Below are 20192 nucleotides of genomic sequence, written 5' to 3' on the forward strand. Positions count from 1 at the left end.
AGAGTGCACCTGCCTCATAAAGGGAATGGCAAGTGACGCTCTGATTGTGCCTTTTGCTTTTTTGAGCTGTGCAATCCCTTTTTTTGTACTCTCGTGATACCAAAGACGAATCCCTTTTACAACTAGTTAGCTAGAAAAGTTAAATAGTTCAGTTTGATTACATGTCAAAAATATTTTGAATTAAAGTGAATCGCACCCCAACTGTGGAGTTTGCATTAACACAGGTACAGCCAGACAACGTCAAATTCATTTAGAGTCTTGCACATTCACCCAAGATTAAATATTTGACTACAGGACATTTTAATGTGGACAGATGTTAGTGTGCATTACACTTTATTGCCCGCAGTACAGTGCCTATGAAACGGGTCCTTCAGCTGCATGTCGCAGAAGGGCAGAAGTTGTGGTGGGAAGGCAGATATAGGTCAGTGCAGAGAGAGAATCTGGAGTGGGCCAGGTCAACCCGTCAGAGCCCACAGGACCAGGACACTGGAGAGGCACTGCAGTGAGCAACAGCTGTTACAGCCATCCTGCTCTCGGTACTGTTACTGAACCAAGGGTTTACATAATTACTGCAGCTTTTACCAAACCTCCAAACACCCTTACTGTCTGTTATATCTGCAGCGTATGGCAGACAGGTAGAGGTGTATCAGTGTGATACCTGTAACACTGTAACCTGTAACAAGACAGTTACAACTGTTTCTGTTACAGGTTACTGTTGGTCTCTGGTACTGTTTCGTCTGCCCCTGATACTGTTACCGTTATAAGACTGTTTGGCACTGTTACAACTGTTCCTGATACTGTTCCTGATTCCTGTTACTGTTGGTCTCTGCACTGTTATACAAACTTTCTCTATTCATTATACTGTTACAACTATTTCTGGTACAGTTACAACTGACTCTGGAACTGATTGACTGTTCCTGGTACTCCTACTGTTACAGCAGTATCTGATATTGTTACAACTGTTCCTGATACTGTTACTGTTAAAGCAGTCTCTGATATTGTTACAAATGTTCCTGATACTGTTACTGTTACAGCAGTCTCTGATATTGTTACAACTGTTCCTAATACTGTTACAGCAGCCTGTGGTATTGTTACAACTGTTCCTGGTACTGTTACTGTTACAGCAGTCTGTGGTATTGTTACAACTGTTCCTGATACTGTTACTGTTACAGCAGTCTGTGGTATTGTTACAACTGTTCCTGATACTGTTACAACTGTTCCTGATACTGTTACAACTGTTCCTGATACTGTTACAACTGTTCCTGATACTGTTACTGTTACAGCAGTATCTGATATTGTTACAACTGTTCCTGGTACTGTTACATCTTTTCCTGATACTGTTACAACTGTTCCTGATACTGGTACAACTATTCCCGATACTGTTACTGTTACAACAGTCTCTGGTATTGTTATAACTGTTCCTGATACTGTTACTGTAACCACAGTCACTGATATTGTTACAACTGTTCCTGATACTGGTACAACTGTTCCTGATACTGGTACAACTGTTCCTGATACTGTTACAGCAGTCTCTGATATTGTTACAACTGTTCCTGATTCTGTGACAGCAGTCTCTGATATTGTTACAAATGTTCCTGATACTGGTACAGCTGTTCCTGATACTGTTACTGTTACAACAGTCTCTGGTATTGTTACAACTGTTCCTGATACTGTTACTGTAACCACAGTCACTGATATTGTTACAAATGTTCCTGATACTGTTACAGCAGTCTGATATTGTTACAACTGTTCCTGGTACTGTTACAACTGTTCCTGATACTGTTACAACTGTCTCTGCTATTGTTCCAACTGTTCCTGATACTGTTACTGTTGCATCCGTCTCTGGCACTGTTACAGATGCTACAGGTACTCTTACTGTTACAACTGTCTATGGCATTGTTTTAGCCAACAGGTCAGGTACATAGAGATCCGTTTCGAAACTATTAGTATCATCCTTAATTTGTTATGTCATCAAGTTTAAGAACGCTTAAGTGTGAAGGCTGAATGAACTCCAGATCTCAGATCTTTGCGCAGGAAACACACACACACACACAGCAGACACTCACACACTTACCGTTCTGTATGGTCTGTTTTCCTCCTGACAGCACTCCAAGAGGTAGCGTCCCGGTTGGGGTCAATCCCTTAAGGGTCAGAACACTCTCGCTCTCCTCCCTGAGATCACACCAACACACACGCAAACACAAACACACACAATCTCATTAGCGTGCATTCCCAGCATCGCACACACTCACACACACACGGAATCAATTAGCACGAAGGGGGTACAGGGGGTGGGGGGGGGGGTTAAATGGTAATTTGAAACTTTGCAGCGCTGCCAAGCTAATCTGAATATTGTCATCGAAAAGAAGAGCGCGGACAAAAGATTTCGCATCGAGTCCGACGGGCTGGAGCGCTCTCGCGCCGGCCGCAATAACGTCTAATGCAATTAATTATACAGCAATTTCCACTCATGACTCACTGATGCCGGCTCATTATTCTTAATGGAGGAGCGCGAGCGTGCGCCCGTGCGCCCGTTTTCAAACAAAACATCATTGTGCACGGAGCTACTCGCCTGCTTTTATAAACAGTAAAATCTATTTTCATCTCCGTGTCCCATTTTGGTAATGAGGGCCCCTCGCTCCCGGGCTGCTGAGTGAGGATGAATGATCTTCAGACACCTCCGAGCGATCGGACCCCGTCCCGGACCCCGCAGGAGGGGTGGGATTCCACATTGGAAGTGCACCAATCGGTGCAGAATGAGCTCTGCTGCTCAGATGCTGCTTCAGAAGCTGACTGTGCCGTGAACTGTGAACCGTGGAGAGCGCTTCAGCATTAGCGTCACTAAGCAACATGTGAGGCAATTAACAGAGATGCTGAGGCAGATGCCTGGTGCTCATTCGGCATCACTACACAGTGGAGGGTTTTACTGGGATGTACAGTATGGCTGTTTTTAAAAACTATTGCATCTCAAAAAATAAGAATTCAGTTGAAAATGCCAAACTCATTGGTATTGGTCTTATAATGATTTATTTTAAGCGTTTATTTCTTTTATTGTCGATGATTATGGTTTACAGCCAATTAAAACCCAAAAAACAGTATCTCAGAAAATCTAAATATTATATACTGTAAGACCAATGGGTACTTTTGGCCGTGTGGGCAGTGTGCCAAGTCCTGCTGGAAAATGAAATCCACATCTCCAAACCATCACTGATTGGTGGAAACTTCACACTAGATCTCAGACAGTTTGGACTGTGTGTCTCTCCACTCTTCCTCCAGACTCTGATCTCTTGATTTAATTTAAATGAAATGTAAAATTTACTGATGATCAGTGATGGTTTGGATAAAGAGACATGTCATCTGCTGGTGTTGATCCACTGTGTTTTAATATCAAGTCTAAAGTCAGTGCAGTTTTGTTTCCCCACAAAATTTTACAGCACTTTTTGCTTTTCTCTGCTACTGACAACTTTTATAGAGATGCGGATTTCATTTTTCAGCAGGACTTGGCACACTGCCAAAAGTACCAATTAGTTTTATATAATGTGGAGTTATGTATCATAACTAAGTTTTGGGAGTGATCCACGCCCTCACTCCTCCCACTTCCTTCCCTATTTAAACCGACACTTCCTCTCTACCTGCTCGTTGAACAAACCTCGCACCCACCTCCTCCCCATCTTCCTCCTTCTTTAATTCTATTCTCTTCTCGTGTTTCTCCTCATGTGAGGGGCGGGCTTCGGCTTCACGCTTTACAGCGAAGGTGCCCCGAACTCCACCCCAATGAGTTCGCTCCCCCTCTTTTCTTCTTCTCTGACCAGTCAAGGGCGTGGGTCAATACTAGCAAAATTTTCTGAGATTTTTGGGTTTTTATTGGCTGTAAACTTCATACTCATCAACAATGCGTGTAATTCACACACTCTGTATGTAATACATTTATATGACGTATGAGTTTCACATTGTACAACTTTTCAATTATATTCTAATTTTTTGACAGCCTTCATGTTTCATAAACTGCTTGATAGTTGTTTGGTTATTATGGTGCTTGGTGATTCCATGCTGTAGTTGGCTGCTTATTAGATACTATGCTTGAATGACATTTGTACAGGTGTTGGTAAGTGGCTGCTATGGCATCCCATAGGACACTAGGCAGCTGCTATGCTGTTCCTGGTGGTTGTTAGCTATGTTGCTAGGTGGTAATTTGCTGGCTGCTATGGTTCTCCAGGTGGCTGCCATAGATTTTCTCTTTTACCTCAAATGGTTGCTATTTTATCTGGATGTTAGTTATAGTAGATGGCTGCTTATTAGATGCTATGCCTTTCTTAAGTGGTTGCTCTGGTGTCCCAGATGGTTGATAGTTGCTGCTATATGTTCTTAGGTGGCAATTACTTTTTTGGCTGCTGTGGTGCTACAGGTGGCTGCTATGGTGTTACCATGTTATCCCAAAAGAGGCTGCTTTAAAGTTGGTAGGATGCTGTTAACTAGAGGATATGTCATGCTAGTTGGTGCTATTGTATCCTAGATGGTTGCTAAGCTGTATGCAAGGCAGATGCTAAGCTATTCCAAGTGGTTGCTAGTTATGTTGCTAGGTGGTGGTTACTTGCTGGCTGCTATGCTGCTCTAGGTGGCTGTCTAGGAGTTGACATGTTATCCCAATTGGTTGCAAGGAAATTAGTACTGTAGATGGGTGCTTACGAGATGTTATTATATGTTGGATGGTTGGAAATTGTTGCTAAGTGGTTGCTATAGTGTCCCAAGTGGTTGGTAGTTGCTGCTGTATGTTCTTAGGTGGTGATTACTGGCTGGGTGCTTTGGTGCTTAGGAATGGAAGTTCATTATTGCTTCTTAGATACTATACTTGTCTGATGTTTGGAAAGGTCATGTCAGGTGGTTGCTGTGATATCGCAGGTGATTTCAGGAGGGATACAAGGTAGCTGCTATGCTGTTCCTGGTGGTTGTTAGTTATGTTGCTAGGTGGTTACTTGCTGGATGCTATGGTTCTCCAGGTGGCTGCCATAGATTTTCTATTTTATCTCAAATGGTTGCTATTTTATCTGGATGTTAGATACATTAGATGGCTGCTTATTAGATGCTATGCCTGTCTTATGTGGTTGCTGTGGTTGATAGTTGCTGCCGTATGTTGTTAGGTGGCAATCGCTTGCTGGCTGCTGTGGTGCTACAGGTGGCTGCTAAGGTGTTGCAATGTTATGCCAAAAGAGGCTGCTATGAAGTTGGTCGGATGCTTTTTACATGACTATATGTCAGGTCTGATCTCTGAAAGGGTTTTACTAGGTTGTTGCTATGGTATCCTCGGTGGTTATGGTCACTTTTTTCACATGAACCCTACTTTGGAACAAAGATCTTTATAGTTAAAGAACCTAAGGAAGTAGGGATCCACTGATTAAATTGCTGGAGTTGATGTTGATGGTCTAGTGCCACGGTTGTGATGTTGGGAGGCCAGTCAAAGCCCATCCATACCCAGCATTCTAATGGTGTGGGAGCAATGCTAAATCAGGACGAAAGCCAGTGTAAAAGCTATTACTGTATGAGATGTGCTGTAGTAATTGGCCGTGATTTAGCAACACAGCAAATGGAAAAAGAAAACTAACTGGTCTAATGCTGAACATAAGCATTGATGTGTATGCTAACCATTTGGCCAAAGATACCAAAGATACCAATGTCTAACGTAAAAAATTAAGTTTCAAATATGTTATAAAGCATTATTAAGTATTAATATTAGAATTTTTGTTATTAGCCATCATTAACATATCTAATAAAATAATATACAAAAAAGTTTAGTTATTTAATGTTATTTTATGTTAATATACACCATTTTTAATGCAAGACTCATCTGGGTAGTTAGAGTTAAAAATATGTTATTATCATGTATGTTAATGACTGCTGATTGATGGAACAGACAAAGTAAGATAATCATCCAGAAAGATCTTAGGTCTAACAGTATAAATGAACGTGAAATTTTAATTTGGCAAACAACAGGCCACTGTTGTCCTTTTTATGTATGTGTTGTTACTGATTATTAATGGTTTATAAAGTGTTTATTACCTAATTAATAACGTTAATAAACTATATACTTTATAAACTATTAATAATTGCTTTATAAAGAAGCCTTATTTTAAAGTGGTCTCTCTTTTTCAACTCAATTTGTCACTTGTCTTGACTTCTGGACAAGAAGATCAAAGTTAAGGACCAACCTGAGCACGGAGAAGACTCTGGCCATCTTCCCAATGGCGCGAATCTTATTCCTGATCACCTCCTTACGAGCTGCTGGAGCTCCACCTGCACAAACACACCAAACAGTTCAGACATAAGTGACAAAAACATAATAAAAAAATAAAAAAACTCTTTAGCATGGCATCACCAAGATAGCATGTTCTGCTTTAGTGCTTTACCTACAGAGTTATGATTTATTTTCATACACACACGTTTTTTGTTTTTCATCGGCTCAGTCGTGCCTGAAGGTGTCTGTAATCTTACTTCATTGTGGCGGGCTGTTTAGAGACGGCTGTGACAGTGTGTGTGTGTGTGTGTGTGTGTGTGTGCGCGCTACTGTTTAGCAGTCAGCGATGCAGTAAACGCTGCGGGTCTCCAGGGAACTGAAAAAGGAACTGAAGCAGATTTAATGACAGTCTGACTCTTCTGATGGGTTGCAGCATCTGTACTGATGAGCTGCCTGCTTTCTTAATGAGAAACACTCCATGCGCACACACACACACACACACACACACACACACACACACACACACACACACAGTAGGGCTGCACGATATTGCAAAAAAAAAAAAGACATTGAAATAAACATTCTTATTTTGATATAAAAAACACAGAAAAGTAACACTGTTCATCACCCTGAACACACCATCCCCACTGTGAAACATGGTGGTGGGAGCATCATGCTGTAGAGATGCTTTTCTTCAGCAGGGACAGAGAAGCTGGTTAGAGATGATATGATATGTATAGAGCAATTCTGGAAGAAATCCTGTTAAAGGCTGCAAAAGACTTTAAGAGTCTGGGAAGGAGATTCACCTTCCAGCAAGACGATGACCCTAAACATACAGCCAGAGCTACAGTGGAATAGTTTAGATCAGAGAATATTATTCATGTGTTAGAATGACCCAGTGAAAGTCCTAAAAGATCTAAATACCACTGAGCTTCTGTGGAAAGACATAAAAAATTGCTGTTCACAGACGCTGCTCTCCATCCAACCTGGCTGAGCTTGAGTTGTTTTATAAAGAAGAATGGTCCAAAAAGTCTCTAGATCAGCAATTAAGGTCGGAAAATAAGTTTGGCCGTGGACCAGATATATTCCAAGCCATTACGTGGTGGCCACAAAAAAATTCTGTTCAGGAAAATGAAGTGTAATGGGATCAAGTGCTACAGACTAGTAGCTCTCCAGCCCAGAGGGTTGTTGAACACAGTTGCAGAACAGTTGATCTCAAAGCAGGTAAACCCAAGAAGAAAGGAAAAAATGAATAAATAAATAAATAAATAAACACACCGCTCCTCACGTGGGACTGAACCTGCGTCGTCAGGGTCACAGTCCAATACTACACTACCGCTGCTCTGGCTAGTGAATTGGGACACGGCCGAGAAAAAACACTTAGAAGGACATAGGGAGCCCGAGAGAGGGGAGGGATGTAAACAAAAGCTCTCCAGAAAAGCATTTTATTTATTTCTTTTTTTTCATTATCCCCCAAACCCCAAGGCACTTACAGTTATAATTGCAGTGAATGGTGGCTCTACTACATATTGACTTAATACTTTCGCACGTCACACTTTTCAGATTTTTTTTATATTTGATAACAATTTTGAAAATTTTGAAAACCGTGTATCATTTTCGTTTCCCTTCACAACTATGTGCTACTTTGTGTTGGTCTATCACATAAAATCTCAATATACATTTACTGTAATTTCCAGAATATAAGCTGCCACTTTTTTCACATGCTTTGAACACTGTCTTACTTAATGATTTATTGTCTAATTTATGTGGGTGTGTCTTGTGTTTGTGTGGGAGGGTGGGAGGGAAGGTTTATGGAGGTATGTTAAGTTGTAGGATTGGTGTATGATGTTTATAATAACAATCTTCCTTCGAAATAAATAAAAAAACTTAATCACAAAAAAATAGGTAGGGTTAAATTACGCTAAGTTTGTGGTTGTAGGGTAAGAAAATGTAAAAAAGGTTCAAGGGTATGAATACTTTTGCAAGCCACTGTGTCAGCGCCTGTGTACTATGTCAGGGTGGACTGTATAGCTCTCTCTCCCACACGCGTTCACCAGGATGTAAATGCTAATCCACCAGCAGCTATGATACTAATGACTCATTTAATCCCTCCCCAGCACACGTACAGTCAGGTCAATAAGTATTTGGACAGTGACGTAATTTTTATAGGCGCTCCTCTGAGCACGACATCGAGGGATTTGTGGAAGTACTGTATACAGATAGACTGCAATCATCATTAAAGTAATAGGTGCTAAAATAACTGCACCCAGAAGGAAGTAGAGTATGGATAGAGTATGCAGTATGCAGTATGTGGAAAAGCATTGTCCTGTTGGAAGTGGGCACTGAAGTACTGGAGTGCATTGATTGTGATTGGATGCAATACTTTATTAATAAAATAAATCAAAGTGGGCTGTCAAAGTGCACTGAAATAAATAATTTGGCAAAATCTAGATATAAAGTGCCAAAAATAAGACATACTAGTGCATCTTAAAAAAATGTAATATCATTGAAAAGCTACTTTGTTTCAGTAATTTAGTAAAACCCAAAAAAATTTTGTCTCAGAAAATTTGAATATTATATAACACCAATTGGTACTTTTGGCAGTACTGTGGGCAGTGTGCCAAGTCCTGCTGGAAAATGAAATCTGCATCTCCAAAAAAGTTGTCAGTAGCAGAGGGAAGCATGAAGTGCTGTAAGATTTTCTGGGAAAACAAAACTGCGCAGTTTCATTTTCCAGCAGGACTTGGCGCACTGCCCACGCTGCCAAAAGTACCAATTTCTCTTATATAACATTCTATTTTTCTAACATATTGATTTTTGGGTTTTTATTGGCTGTAAGCCACAAAACCAGCATCAACAATAAAATAAATAAAGTATTAAAATAGATCACTCTGTGTTTAATACATCTATATCATTTATATGATTTTTACATTTTGAACTGAATTACTGAAATAAAATAACTTCTTAATGATATTCTATGACATATTTTTTTGAGATGCACTAGTATATATACTTATATAGTATAAAGCACACTTTTCTTAGTATGATTTCTTAAAATAAGCAATTTTAAAATGTCTTTACATCCATGAATTAAGATTGAATTAAGTACAAATACCTAATTTTATCTCTATTTATATCTATTTTTTTTATTTAGTTGGACACAAGTGTCTGAATAACTTGACTGATGGTATTTTGACAATTGAATGTAATACTGATTCGGGTTGTTATTGCTAAAATAATCTTATTGCTAAAATAAATTATTTTACACTTGCACAATGCTTAAAAAATAAGATTTTTTGCTTTAAAATGAGGTAATTAATACCTTTAGTACCTGTAATGAAGACTGAATTGACACACATTAATTCATCTCCAGGTCTAAACAGCTATATGTTTTGGCAATCAAAATATTGTGATTGATATCATCTAGGACGCATGTTATTGCTTTACAATTCAAGGTGCTTGCCTGATATTTCATGTGGATTCAACAGTGTATTCCAGAGTATCTGTTATTTTGAGGAAAAATGAATTATTTAAAGTTAAGAAAAGTGTAGGGTATATATAACAGGGAATATAGGTGCAATAAAGTGAGAGTCTGGTACCTTCACACAGGTCATCTCCTTCAGACATGAGCTCGTCATCAGAGCAGATGTTCAGCACGTTTACCAGCATCTCCGTCACTGCAAACACACACACACACACACAATGTCTTCAGACTCTACTCGACAGTCAGCACTTGTGCAGACATTTATACACTTATACGTAATTACTATACAGTAACACAGGGTAGTAGAGATAAGTATACTTAAGTATCTATGATACATACTCAAAACCAGTTGGTTTAAATGGACACTATTATCCCACAATGCTACACAAGAATGCAATATCATTCAGGGTGTCACGTCTGACGCTGTCAATCTGCCTGTTCCTGAAGCCTTTCAGCAAAAAGACTCAGTTTCCCAGCAGCCTCAGTCTCTCAGAACTACAGTGACTCACGAGAGTCACCTGTCTCTCAAGCGCTCTGCATCACCCAGATACTGACTGATTGCTAATCATTTGCACCTGATATTGTCTGTATAAATGCTCCCTCAGTTCAGCTCTTTAGTTGCTGCGTATTATCTAATTTTATAGCTCTGTATAAAGAGTTCTTTCTGGTTTCTGATTCTACATTTCTTGTAGGAGTGTCACAATTTCAATATTTCATCGAAATCGATCGAAATTATGTCATGGTCTTGAGCATCAAAGTCAAAAAGAAGATCGACGCAAAAATTACGCAATTAATGATACTACTGTAATTTTCAGTCCCATTTTAAGCCACATTTAAAAAATGAAATTCATTTATATATAAAATAAGTCTTCACATCATATAAACTACATCCAACACCAACAAAAAAGAAATCTATAGCTTGAGTTTTGTGGATATGTGACTCTGTGAAGGTCCTTAGTTCAGGTATAAGCATTGATGTATGTGGTGTAATATTAATATATGATTAATATATGATAGTGTTATATTTTAATACATGGTCTAACACCAGAATGACCTGAGAGACAGTGATGTAGATGTATTATTGACACAATAAATACAGACGTGATGAGATATTGTCCCAGAAATTATTCTGATAAATGATATTATTGTAATCTTTAGACCCATTTTTAGCCACATTTTGCTCTTTTTAAAATGAAATACATATATTATTGACACAATAAAAACAAATATGATTTGATATTGTCCCAGAAATTATTTGATAATTTGATAAATTATATTACTGTAATTTTTTGAGACCTATTTTATCCACATTTTGCTCTTTTTAAAATTAATACTTTTTTTTTCCATTTTTGCTTTTTAAAATCTCCCTAAAAAAGCAATTAAATACGAATTTTAAGGTCATGTCCATATATTGTTCAATAATTAATTAGGTAATACATGTAGTAAATGTAAGCTTGCTGTTCCTTGCTGGAAAAAAATGGCTGTGTTCCAAACCACACACTTTTTACACACTATTATCCATTACTTCCTTGTTCCTATTTAATGAATGAACTTTTAATTCTATAGTTTATACATCATTAAGTTGATTTAGTGTGCGGTTTGGGACACAGCCCCTGTGTTTTTTTTTTTTTTAGTGCGCAGGAATCTTTGAAACTTTGTTGAAGCACATAATTAAAATCGACTCATATTTGTAATCGATGCCGTCGGTTTCGCTGATGACGTAGATGTTTTTCGATTACATCGGCGAGTCGTCCCAGCCCTGGACGGATCAGCCAATCAGCTGATGAGCTGCATCAGGTGTGATAAGGCTGGGATTAGCGGGGACTGTGTAAGCCACTAGGTCCCGGGAGCATGATTAAGATGCACTGCTTTACGGTAGTGACTTGCGCAAGAGCACCTGACCTACTTGCCTTAATAAAGAGCGAAAGAGCGTCTGAAAGCTGAACGCCTGCAGCTGCGCTTTCAGAGCGCTCTCGCTATTCAGCAAATTCGCAAGGCCAGGCCACTCAGCTGCACTGACACACATTCGGTCCAGCAGCCGGCAGAGACGAGGCACCGCGACCTGTTCAAGGTCAGCGCGGAGTTACGGCTGGACATACGCCTGACCCCCCCCCCGTTACTCACGCCCTGTTACGCCCTGTGGACCCTGAGCAGAGCTGGGTTTACCAGGGTTGGGCTGTATTGAATTTTTAAACCATTATACCATCTGAAAATACTGGAGCTTATCAGGAGTTTATCCTGCTTTTACTGTAGTAACTGTGTCTACTGTCCATCTGTCCAGTTCTGAAGCATTTATAACCCTATATGGGCAAAAGTATTGAGGCACCTGTTCGTCCATTACTGTTTCTTCCCAAATAAAGGGTATTTTTAAAAGAGTATTTTCTAATTCTTTGATACCTTTTTCTCCGACGAACGGTAATGACCACGTAAAGACGTCCATGAAGTTGGGCAGCCAGTACGGGTGAGGGGAGCAGTTGAACTGTCGGATGTTCATCACGTTGTTTTCATACTTCAATACAGCAGCTGCAGGGAGACAGAAAATATCAAGATAAATTCACTCATCCCCAACAACCCATCCAACAATCAACACCCAACACAGCTCCAAGACTCATCCCAAACTTCCCAATTTATCTTAACTTCCCAAACTCACAAAATAATTCCAATTTATCCCATACACACCACCTCATTCCAAATTTCACAATTCATCTCCACCTCCTCTCCAACTCATTCCCAACCCATTCCTATACTCCCCAACTCAGTAACTCATCCCCAAATCCTCGACTCATTCCAAACTCCCCACTTCATTTCAAACTCCCAACTCATCCTCAACCTCCAACTTATCACCAACTCATCTTCAACTCCCCATATCATCCCTAACTCCCCAGCTCATCCCTAACTTATCCTCAACTCCCCAACTCATCCAAAACTCATCACATCATCCCCAACTATTCCCAAAATTCTGAACTTCCACAATTCACCCCTAATGCATACCAACCTCAAATAAATAATCACAAACTCCCCAACTCAACCCAACCTCTCCAACTTATTCTCAACTCCGACAAATGATCCCAAACTCCCCAACCCATCCCAAACTCCCCAACTCATGCGAAACTGCCCACTTCATCCCAAACTCCCCAACTCATCCCCAACCCATCCCAAATGCCCCAACTTTTACAACCCATTCCCAACTCCCCACTTAATCCCAAACCTTTCCCAGTTCATCCGAAACTCCCCAGCACATCATACCCAACTTCTACCCAACTCTTCCCAAACTCCCCACTCATCCTTAACTCTCCAACTCATCCCAAAGTTCCTACCAATCCAAACCTACCAATTCATGGGGGGATTTATACCCCTCTAGGAGGCCCACATATGACCTCGTGCATGGTGTCAATAGGCTCAGGGTTTTTTTTACTTCTCTTTTACAGGGGCAAGACAAGATGTGTTTGTGCAATTGCACATTTGTGTCTGCAATAGGTGAAACTAAAAGTAGCCTAATGCATCATTTATATTTAGGTATTCACTGAAATATTTGTCTGAAAGGTTTCAATTTTCAAGTGAAAAGGAAAAGGAAAAGTAGGACCTTCCCAAAGTTTAGACAACCTAAGAGATTTGAGCTTCTACATAACTTTTACCAACATCTCAGATTTTAATTAGACTGTTAGGCATGTCTGTGCTCATAATCTTTATTTAATAATCCCAATAAAATCAATAACCAGTAGTTGGTTTATCTTGTTTTTCACTACATTTGTATAAATGTGTATTTTATGCCATTCTTGTGGACCCAGCTGACTCAGAGCAGGTAGGCAGGTTGTTTAATCATCTCGTTTAGTCTGAATGCTCCAGTAATTCCAAATAAAATGACTGGACCATGTTTTTAACAGTCCTGTGGGCGTCCACGGATAACTATTCAATTTACTTTTATTGTCAGAACATTTGATTTATTCATTTTCTGTATTTCCAGAATTGTAAAAAAAAATATTTCTAAAATAAATCACCTGTTCCAGATTTAACAGGAATGATGGAAGCCAAGCTGTGGTCTAAAACACCAATAAAACTTTCAGACAGAACTGCTGGTAGTGTCCTATTTGGATGTGAAAGATCTTTAGGAAGACTTGGAATGGAATATATGTTTATATTTAGATTGCTCAAAGTAGCTCCTCTTGTTTAGATGAACAGCTTTACATATCTTGTCCAGATTTTTATTTTCACAATGAGTTTTATGAGGTAGAGTCACCTGGAATTTAGGCTTTCAGTTAACAGCTGTGCTGAACTCATCAAGAGTTAATCACTTGAATTTCTTGTCTCTTAATGTGTTTGAGAGCATCAGTTGTAAAGTTGTAAAGAGGTAGAGCTACAAGTTATAGCTCTATTTGAGTAATGTTCTAATCATGCTATTATGGCAAAAACTACTCAACTAAAAAATTAAGAACTTTTAAAGCATCCGCAGATCAACAAAATGTTATGATGAAACTTATTCCAAACTTATTCCCAATTATTCCCAAAATCCCCAACTTTTCCCAAACACCCTAACTCATCATAAACTCCCCAACTCATCCCAAACTTCCCAACTCATCCCAAACTCCTCAATTCCCCACCAAACCCCAAAATCCTCATACCTTTCCAAACTCCCCAACTATCCCAAACTCCCCAACGCATCCCAAACTTCTTAACTCATCCCAAACTCCCCCAATTATCCCAAACTCCCCAACGCATCCCAAACTCCTCGACTCATCCCAAACTCCTCAACTCATCTCAAACTCCTCAACTTATGCAAAACTCCCAAACTCCCCACTCCATCTCAAACTCCTCAATTATCCCAAACTCCTCAATGCATCCGAAACTCCCCAACTCATCCCAAACTCCCCAACTTATTCCAAACTCCCCAACTCATCCCTAACTCCCCAACTTATCCCAAACTTCCCAACTCCCAACCGCATCCCAAAATCCTCATCCCTTTCCAAACTTTCCAACTCATCCCAAACTCCCAAACTCATCTCAAACTTTCACTTCATTCCAAAGTCCCCATCTCAAACTCCCCAACTCATCCCAAACTCCCCAAGCCATCCCAAACTCCCCAACTCTTCCCAAACAACCCAACTCATCCCAAACTCCCCAACTCATCCCAAACTTCCCAACTCATCCCAAACCCCCAACCCATCCCAAACTCCCCAACTCATCCGAAACTTCCCAACTCATCCCAAACTTCCCAATTCATCCCAAACTTCCACTTTATTCCAAAGTCCTCATTCCAAACTCCCCAACTCATCAATAGTCAACAACTGTGTATTGTGAAAATGACTTTAAATATCATGTTATATATTTTTTTTACTGTATCAATCACCCAAATTCCACAGAAGCCTTTAGCAGGAAGAATGTAAGAAAGTCCCCCGACCAAGAACTGAAGACCCTTAACTGCTACTGCAAACAGTGTTTATAAGCTGTGACTCTCATTAAAGCTGGTGTTCCTAAACACTGACCAGGCAGGATGCTGAACTTTAGATTTGGGTCCTTTTTATCTCATGTTATTTCAAAAATAAATTAGTTATTTTTTCAACTCAAGGCCAATGTAGACATGCTGATGTTGAGCATAAGTTTGAGCATGAGGTTGAGCGGCACCGGCTTACCTTTGTTGTTGTACACGTCTAGGTAATTGGGAGCTGAGAAAATAGTGATTAACGAGGGGAAGCCTGTGGTCTGGCTTTTCCTGTACATCCTGTACCTGCATAGAGGGAACACATGGACAATTTTCTATTAAAAGAGTCACACCAGGAGACAACACGACACACCTCTTACACAAAACAGCATACAATGTAAAACAACAGATAAACTGTGAGCATGCTGTATTTTTCTAATAACTGAGTTATTACACATTAACAAACATGTAATAACATTGTAACTACTGGTAAAGAACACACTGGTACAGATTAATTACAGTTGTACAGGTTAAGTAATTCAATTCATTTTTATTTTATTTATATAGCACTTTTTACAACAAATGTCATCACATCACAGCTTTACAGAGATACGGGTCCAAGACTTTTATGAATAAACTCCATACTGATAGTGGAAACAGTGGCTAGGAAAAACTCCCTCATACTAATAGAAAGAAACCTTAGGAGAAACCAAGATTCAGTAAGAGGAACCCTTCTTCCACCAGCACAAACATACAACAGAACAAAATCAAATCATTTTGTCTAATGGTCACCTTTTTTGTGTGAATTTTCTCTAGCACTAAGGCTGGGTGCAGCAGCATTAGCATTAGCCGCTAATGGCAGCACTAGCAAGGTGTAAATGCTGACCGATAGTGCAAGTCTATGGAACCATGGGTGTATTGGTAATACTCGCCTTTGAATATGGAAAAGTTAGCGCTGCAGTTAGCGGCTAATGCTAATGCTGCTGCACCCAGCCTTAGTGCTGCAGAAACTTTACTGAAAACTTACCCTTATAATGCTGTACTTCAGCAGAGTGGCTTTACTGCTTCTTATTGCACAACTGGTAGAATATATACAAAAGGCACACTGTCGATTTTGGGGAAAATAAAGGATTTTAGGTGGGCCTTATATTTTAAATGCCAATTAGCTGTGCACAAGGAGGATGAAGACTAGCACATGCCCCCTCCGACACATGTGAAGTCAGACTCCGCCTCTTTTCCAGCTGCTGCTAAAGCAGCATTGCTGAGTAGCATCATAGTGACTCGGTTCTGATACATCAGCTCACAGACGCCTCGTGCTGATCAACATCACCCTAGGAGTGATGGGGGGGGGGAAGAGCGCCATCTACTGTACCCACCCAGAGAGAGCATGGCTCATTGTACTCTCTCAGGTCTCCGGCAGCTGATGGCAAGCTGCATGACCAGGATTTGAACCAGCAATCTATTGATCATAGTAGCAGCGCTTTAGACCGCTGGACAACAATTACAACAATTGTTAGCATGTAACTACACAGTTATTATAGACACTGATTATAAAATGTGACCAACTGTTTTAACTAGACATTAAAATCCCTAAGATTATATAAAATTAGTTTCAAAACAAATTTTGAAAAAAATTAAAAGCTACTTACCCTGCATCCTGGGCTTCATGTGCTCTTATAACAGACAGCAGGTTATTATTTGTCAAAAAGTCGCAGACAGCAGGATAACTGAAATGCAAATGGAGAGGAAAAATGTTTTACTCGAAGGTTATTTACATATGGATTAAACATAATAAGCAATACATCAGAATTTATGAAGAGCTTACATCACTATTTGCAAAATTACAGGTGTGGTCTGATTTAGGGTGTTGCCACAAGAGGGTGTAAAAGCTCACCCCCTCACAGCTTTTTAAAAATATGATTCTCATAGGGAACACTTGCGCTACTCCTGATGAGTGCCAGTTTAATCATTAGAATTTTTTTAATGGCTTGACCTTTTGATGGCTTGACATTTCTGTTAAAGTAATTATTTTCTTTACTTAGTTGAGTAGTTCCTGCCATAATATGGATTAGAACATCATCATATTCAAATATTCACTATTCACTGTATACCTGTAACTCTACCTCTTCACTACTTTACAACTGATGCTCTTAAACGAACACTAAAAGGCAAGAAATTAAAGTTATTAACTCTTGACAATATGTACAACGCTGTCATCTAAGCAAAAGGTGCTACTAAAATACAAAACGTATTCTGGTTTATTTAATACTTTCTTGTTTACCTAATAATCATATATGTTTTTCTTCATAGTTTGGATGAATTTAGTATTAATACACAAGGCAGAACATTTTACTATAATGAAAAACCCTGATTTTAAGGTGTGTCCAAACTTTTCACTCTTCATGTGCCAAGAAACAGAACCTACAAAGCATAGACAAAACTTCAATGAAGAACTTTAATGTACTGTACTATTCACTCCTTATTCATGTGTTACGACATGCCTGTTCATATGCATAAAGCCTTTACCCAGGCACTGTCCCTGGGTTGAATGCATACAGTAGATCAGGGGTGTCCAAACTAAACGCGATGTATTTTAGAAATAGAATGAAAGTTGGCCCGCTGTTAAGCAGGTTTTCATAATGTGAGATTCAAAGTTTGAACGCTAGGTGTCAGAAACGGAGAGGGTGTGCATTTCTAGCGCAGAAAAACGGGCCAAAGAGTCTGAAAGCGGAGAGGGTGCGCATTTCTAGCGCAGAAAAACAGGGCCAAAGAGTCTAAAAGCGGAGAGAGTGCGCATTTCTAGTGCAGAAAAACAGGCCAAAGAGTCTAAAAGCGGAGAGGGTGCGCATTTCTAGCGCAGAAACTGGGCCAAAGAGTCTAAAAGTGGAGAGAGTGCGCATTTCTAGCGCAGAAAAACAGGCCAAAGAGTCTAAAAGCAGAGAGGGTGCGCATTTCTAGCGCAGAAAAACCGGCCAAAGAGTCTGAAAGCTGAGAGGGTGCGCATTAAAGAGTCTAAAAGCGGAGAGAGTGCGCATTTCTAGCACAGAAAAACGGTCCAAAGAGTCTAAAAGCGGAGAGGGTGCGCATTTCTAGCGCAGAAAAACGGGCCAAAGAGTCTAAAAGTGGAGAGAGTGCGCATTTCTAGCGCAGAAAAAATGGGCCAAAGAGTCTAAAAGCGGAGAGGGTGCGTATTTCTAGCGCAGAAAAGCGGGGCAAAGAGTCTAAAAGCGGAGAGGGTGCGCATTTCTAGCGCAGAAAAACGGGCCAAAGAGTCTAAAAGTGGAGAGAGTGCGCATTTCTAGCGCAGAAAAACGGGCCAAAGAGTCTAAAAGCGGAGAGGGTGCGCATTTCTAGCGCAGAAAAACGGGCCAAAGAGTCTGAAAGCGGAGAGGGTGCGCGTTTCTAGCGCAGAAAAACGGGCCAAAGAGTCTGAAAGCAGAGAGAGTGTGCATTTCTAGCGCAGAAAAACAGAGTCTAAAAGTTGCCGTAATTAAGGAGTTTAATATTAAGAGACATCATGAAATTAAACATCAATTTGAAAAATCTTAGTTTACACAACTCTGTCAAAGATAAAGATAGTAAGTCAAGTAAAATGGTGTGTAAATGAAATAATCAGGAAAATGTATTATTTAAAGTGGTATATTTCATTATTTGTTTTATTTCAGAGTCTGTGGCCCGTGACTTCAAATATATTTCTCCTTCTGGCCCCCAACAAAAAAAGTTTGGACACCCCTGCAGTAGATGGTCATTTCTACAATTGAAGCTCATTCACTGTGGTTTTGGACCCATGGGATCCCCTGAGCTCCAATGCTGGGTCAAAAAACCAAACACCCCGGGGGCCGTAAGGCATTTATAAGCCTTTCCTGGCAGCCGCAAGACTGAGGCCGGCATTCACCGCAGAGCACCCTGAGCACGGCTACTGGCATTTTTGTGGGGGTTTTGATCGAACCCATCCCACCCCTCAGCGGAGACCGCTCAGGCAATTACAACACCTGCATTTAGTTAGCGTTCAGTTAGCGTAGCACAAACCAAGGCCAGCTGGACAAGCAAACAGCTCACACAGTCTCACACACACACACACACACACACACACACACACCAACATACAGTGTGAAACAGGTCAGGGCTGTGTTTCCAGGAGCCAGCCCAAATCACAGATTTCCACCCAAGGCTGGATGGCTTAAAGGCTGTATGCAGTCATAGCACTGATGCGTTGCAGAACACACACTGAGCTCTTACCGTAAAACGCATCTGACCACATTCTGGACTAACCTGACCTAACGCTAAGGCATATTTGTAGACTTATCTCAGTCTGAAGGCCTAAAAGACTGGGGGCTTCTGAAATAAGGGTAGATGAAATAGCCCCCAAAAATTGCAATATATTAAAATTCTTACATTGCCAGCCAAAAAAAGCACATTTTTTTTCTATGTTTGTATTTGATCTTTTTTCCAGTTATCTAGACTATAGACTATAAAGGAACACATAAGGAATCATGTAGTAAATTAAAAGTGGGAAGCCGTTAACTTGTGGTTTCTGAGGCTGGTAACTCAATTTAACTATATATATATACCAAATATAACTATATATTTTTTATTTAGTTGAGCAATTCCTGTCATAATATGAATTAGAACATTACTCAAATAGAGCTATTCACTGTGTTAACTTGTAGTTTCTGAGGCCGGTAACTCTGATGAACGTATCCTGTACAACAAAGAGAACTCTTGCTCTTCCTTTTCCTGATGAGAGCCAGTTTCATCATTTTTTTGGTGTGTAATCCATATCAATTAGAAATAGGGCGCTTGGACCCCTGTGATTGCCATTCGCAATTGACTGTAAATTGTACTGCAGCTCTTAATACAGTCCACATAAATCAACACATTCTACAACAATTTCAAGATTGAAACCATTGAAATGGAACACTCATCACTTGAAAAAAACCTGGTTCGGTTCACACCTCGGTATAAACTCCATGGTTTGGCACGTTTTTGAATCAGTTGGTGGAAAAAACAAAGAGGCACGGCATTCTGTATAGCCTTACCTTTATTATATTCATAATAACAAT

General features: G+C 40.0%; 1 protein-coding gene across 3 annotated transcripts in view; it reads right to left on the reverse strand.

Moving 5' to 3' along the window:
- ppp3cca (protein phosphatase 3, catalytic subunit, gamma isozyme, a) overlaps positions 1-20192 on the reverse strand; it is an 82600-nt gene that overhangs the window by 12440 nt on the left and 49968 nt on the right. For all 3 annotated transcript variants that reach the window (XM_022666839.2, XM_022666838.2, XM_022666837.2), the window contains exons 7-12: positions 16779-16856; positions 15341-15435; positions 12111-12236; positions 9829-9906; positions 6204-6288; positions 2075-2172 (exon numbers count right to left, since the gene is read on the reverse strand). In XM_022666839.2, the coding sequence (XP_022522560.1) occupies positions 2075-2172; positions 6204-6288; positions 9829-9906; positions 12111-12236; positions 15341-15435; positions 16779-16856 (560 nt within the window). The remainder of the gene's footprint in view (positions 1-2074; positions 2173-6203; positions 6289-9828; positions 9907-12110; positions 12237-15340; positions 15436-16778; positions 16857-20192) is intronic.

This window comes from Astyanax mexicanus, chromosome 22, assembly GCF_023375975.1.
Source record: "Astyanax mexicanus isolate ESR-SI-001 chromosome 22, AstMex3_surface, whole genome shotgun sequence".
NCBI lineage: Eukaryota > Metazoa > Chordata > Actinopteri > Characiformes > Acestrorhamphidae > Astyanax > Astyanax mexicanus.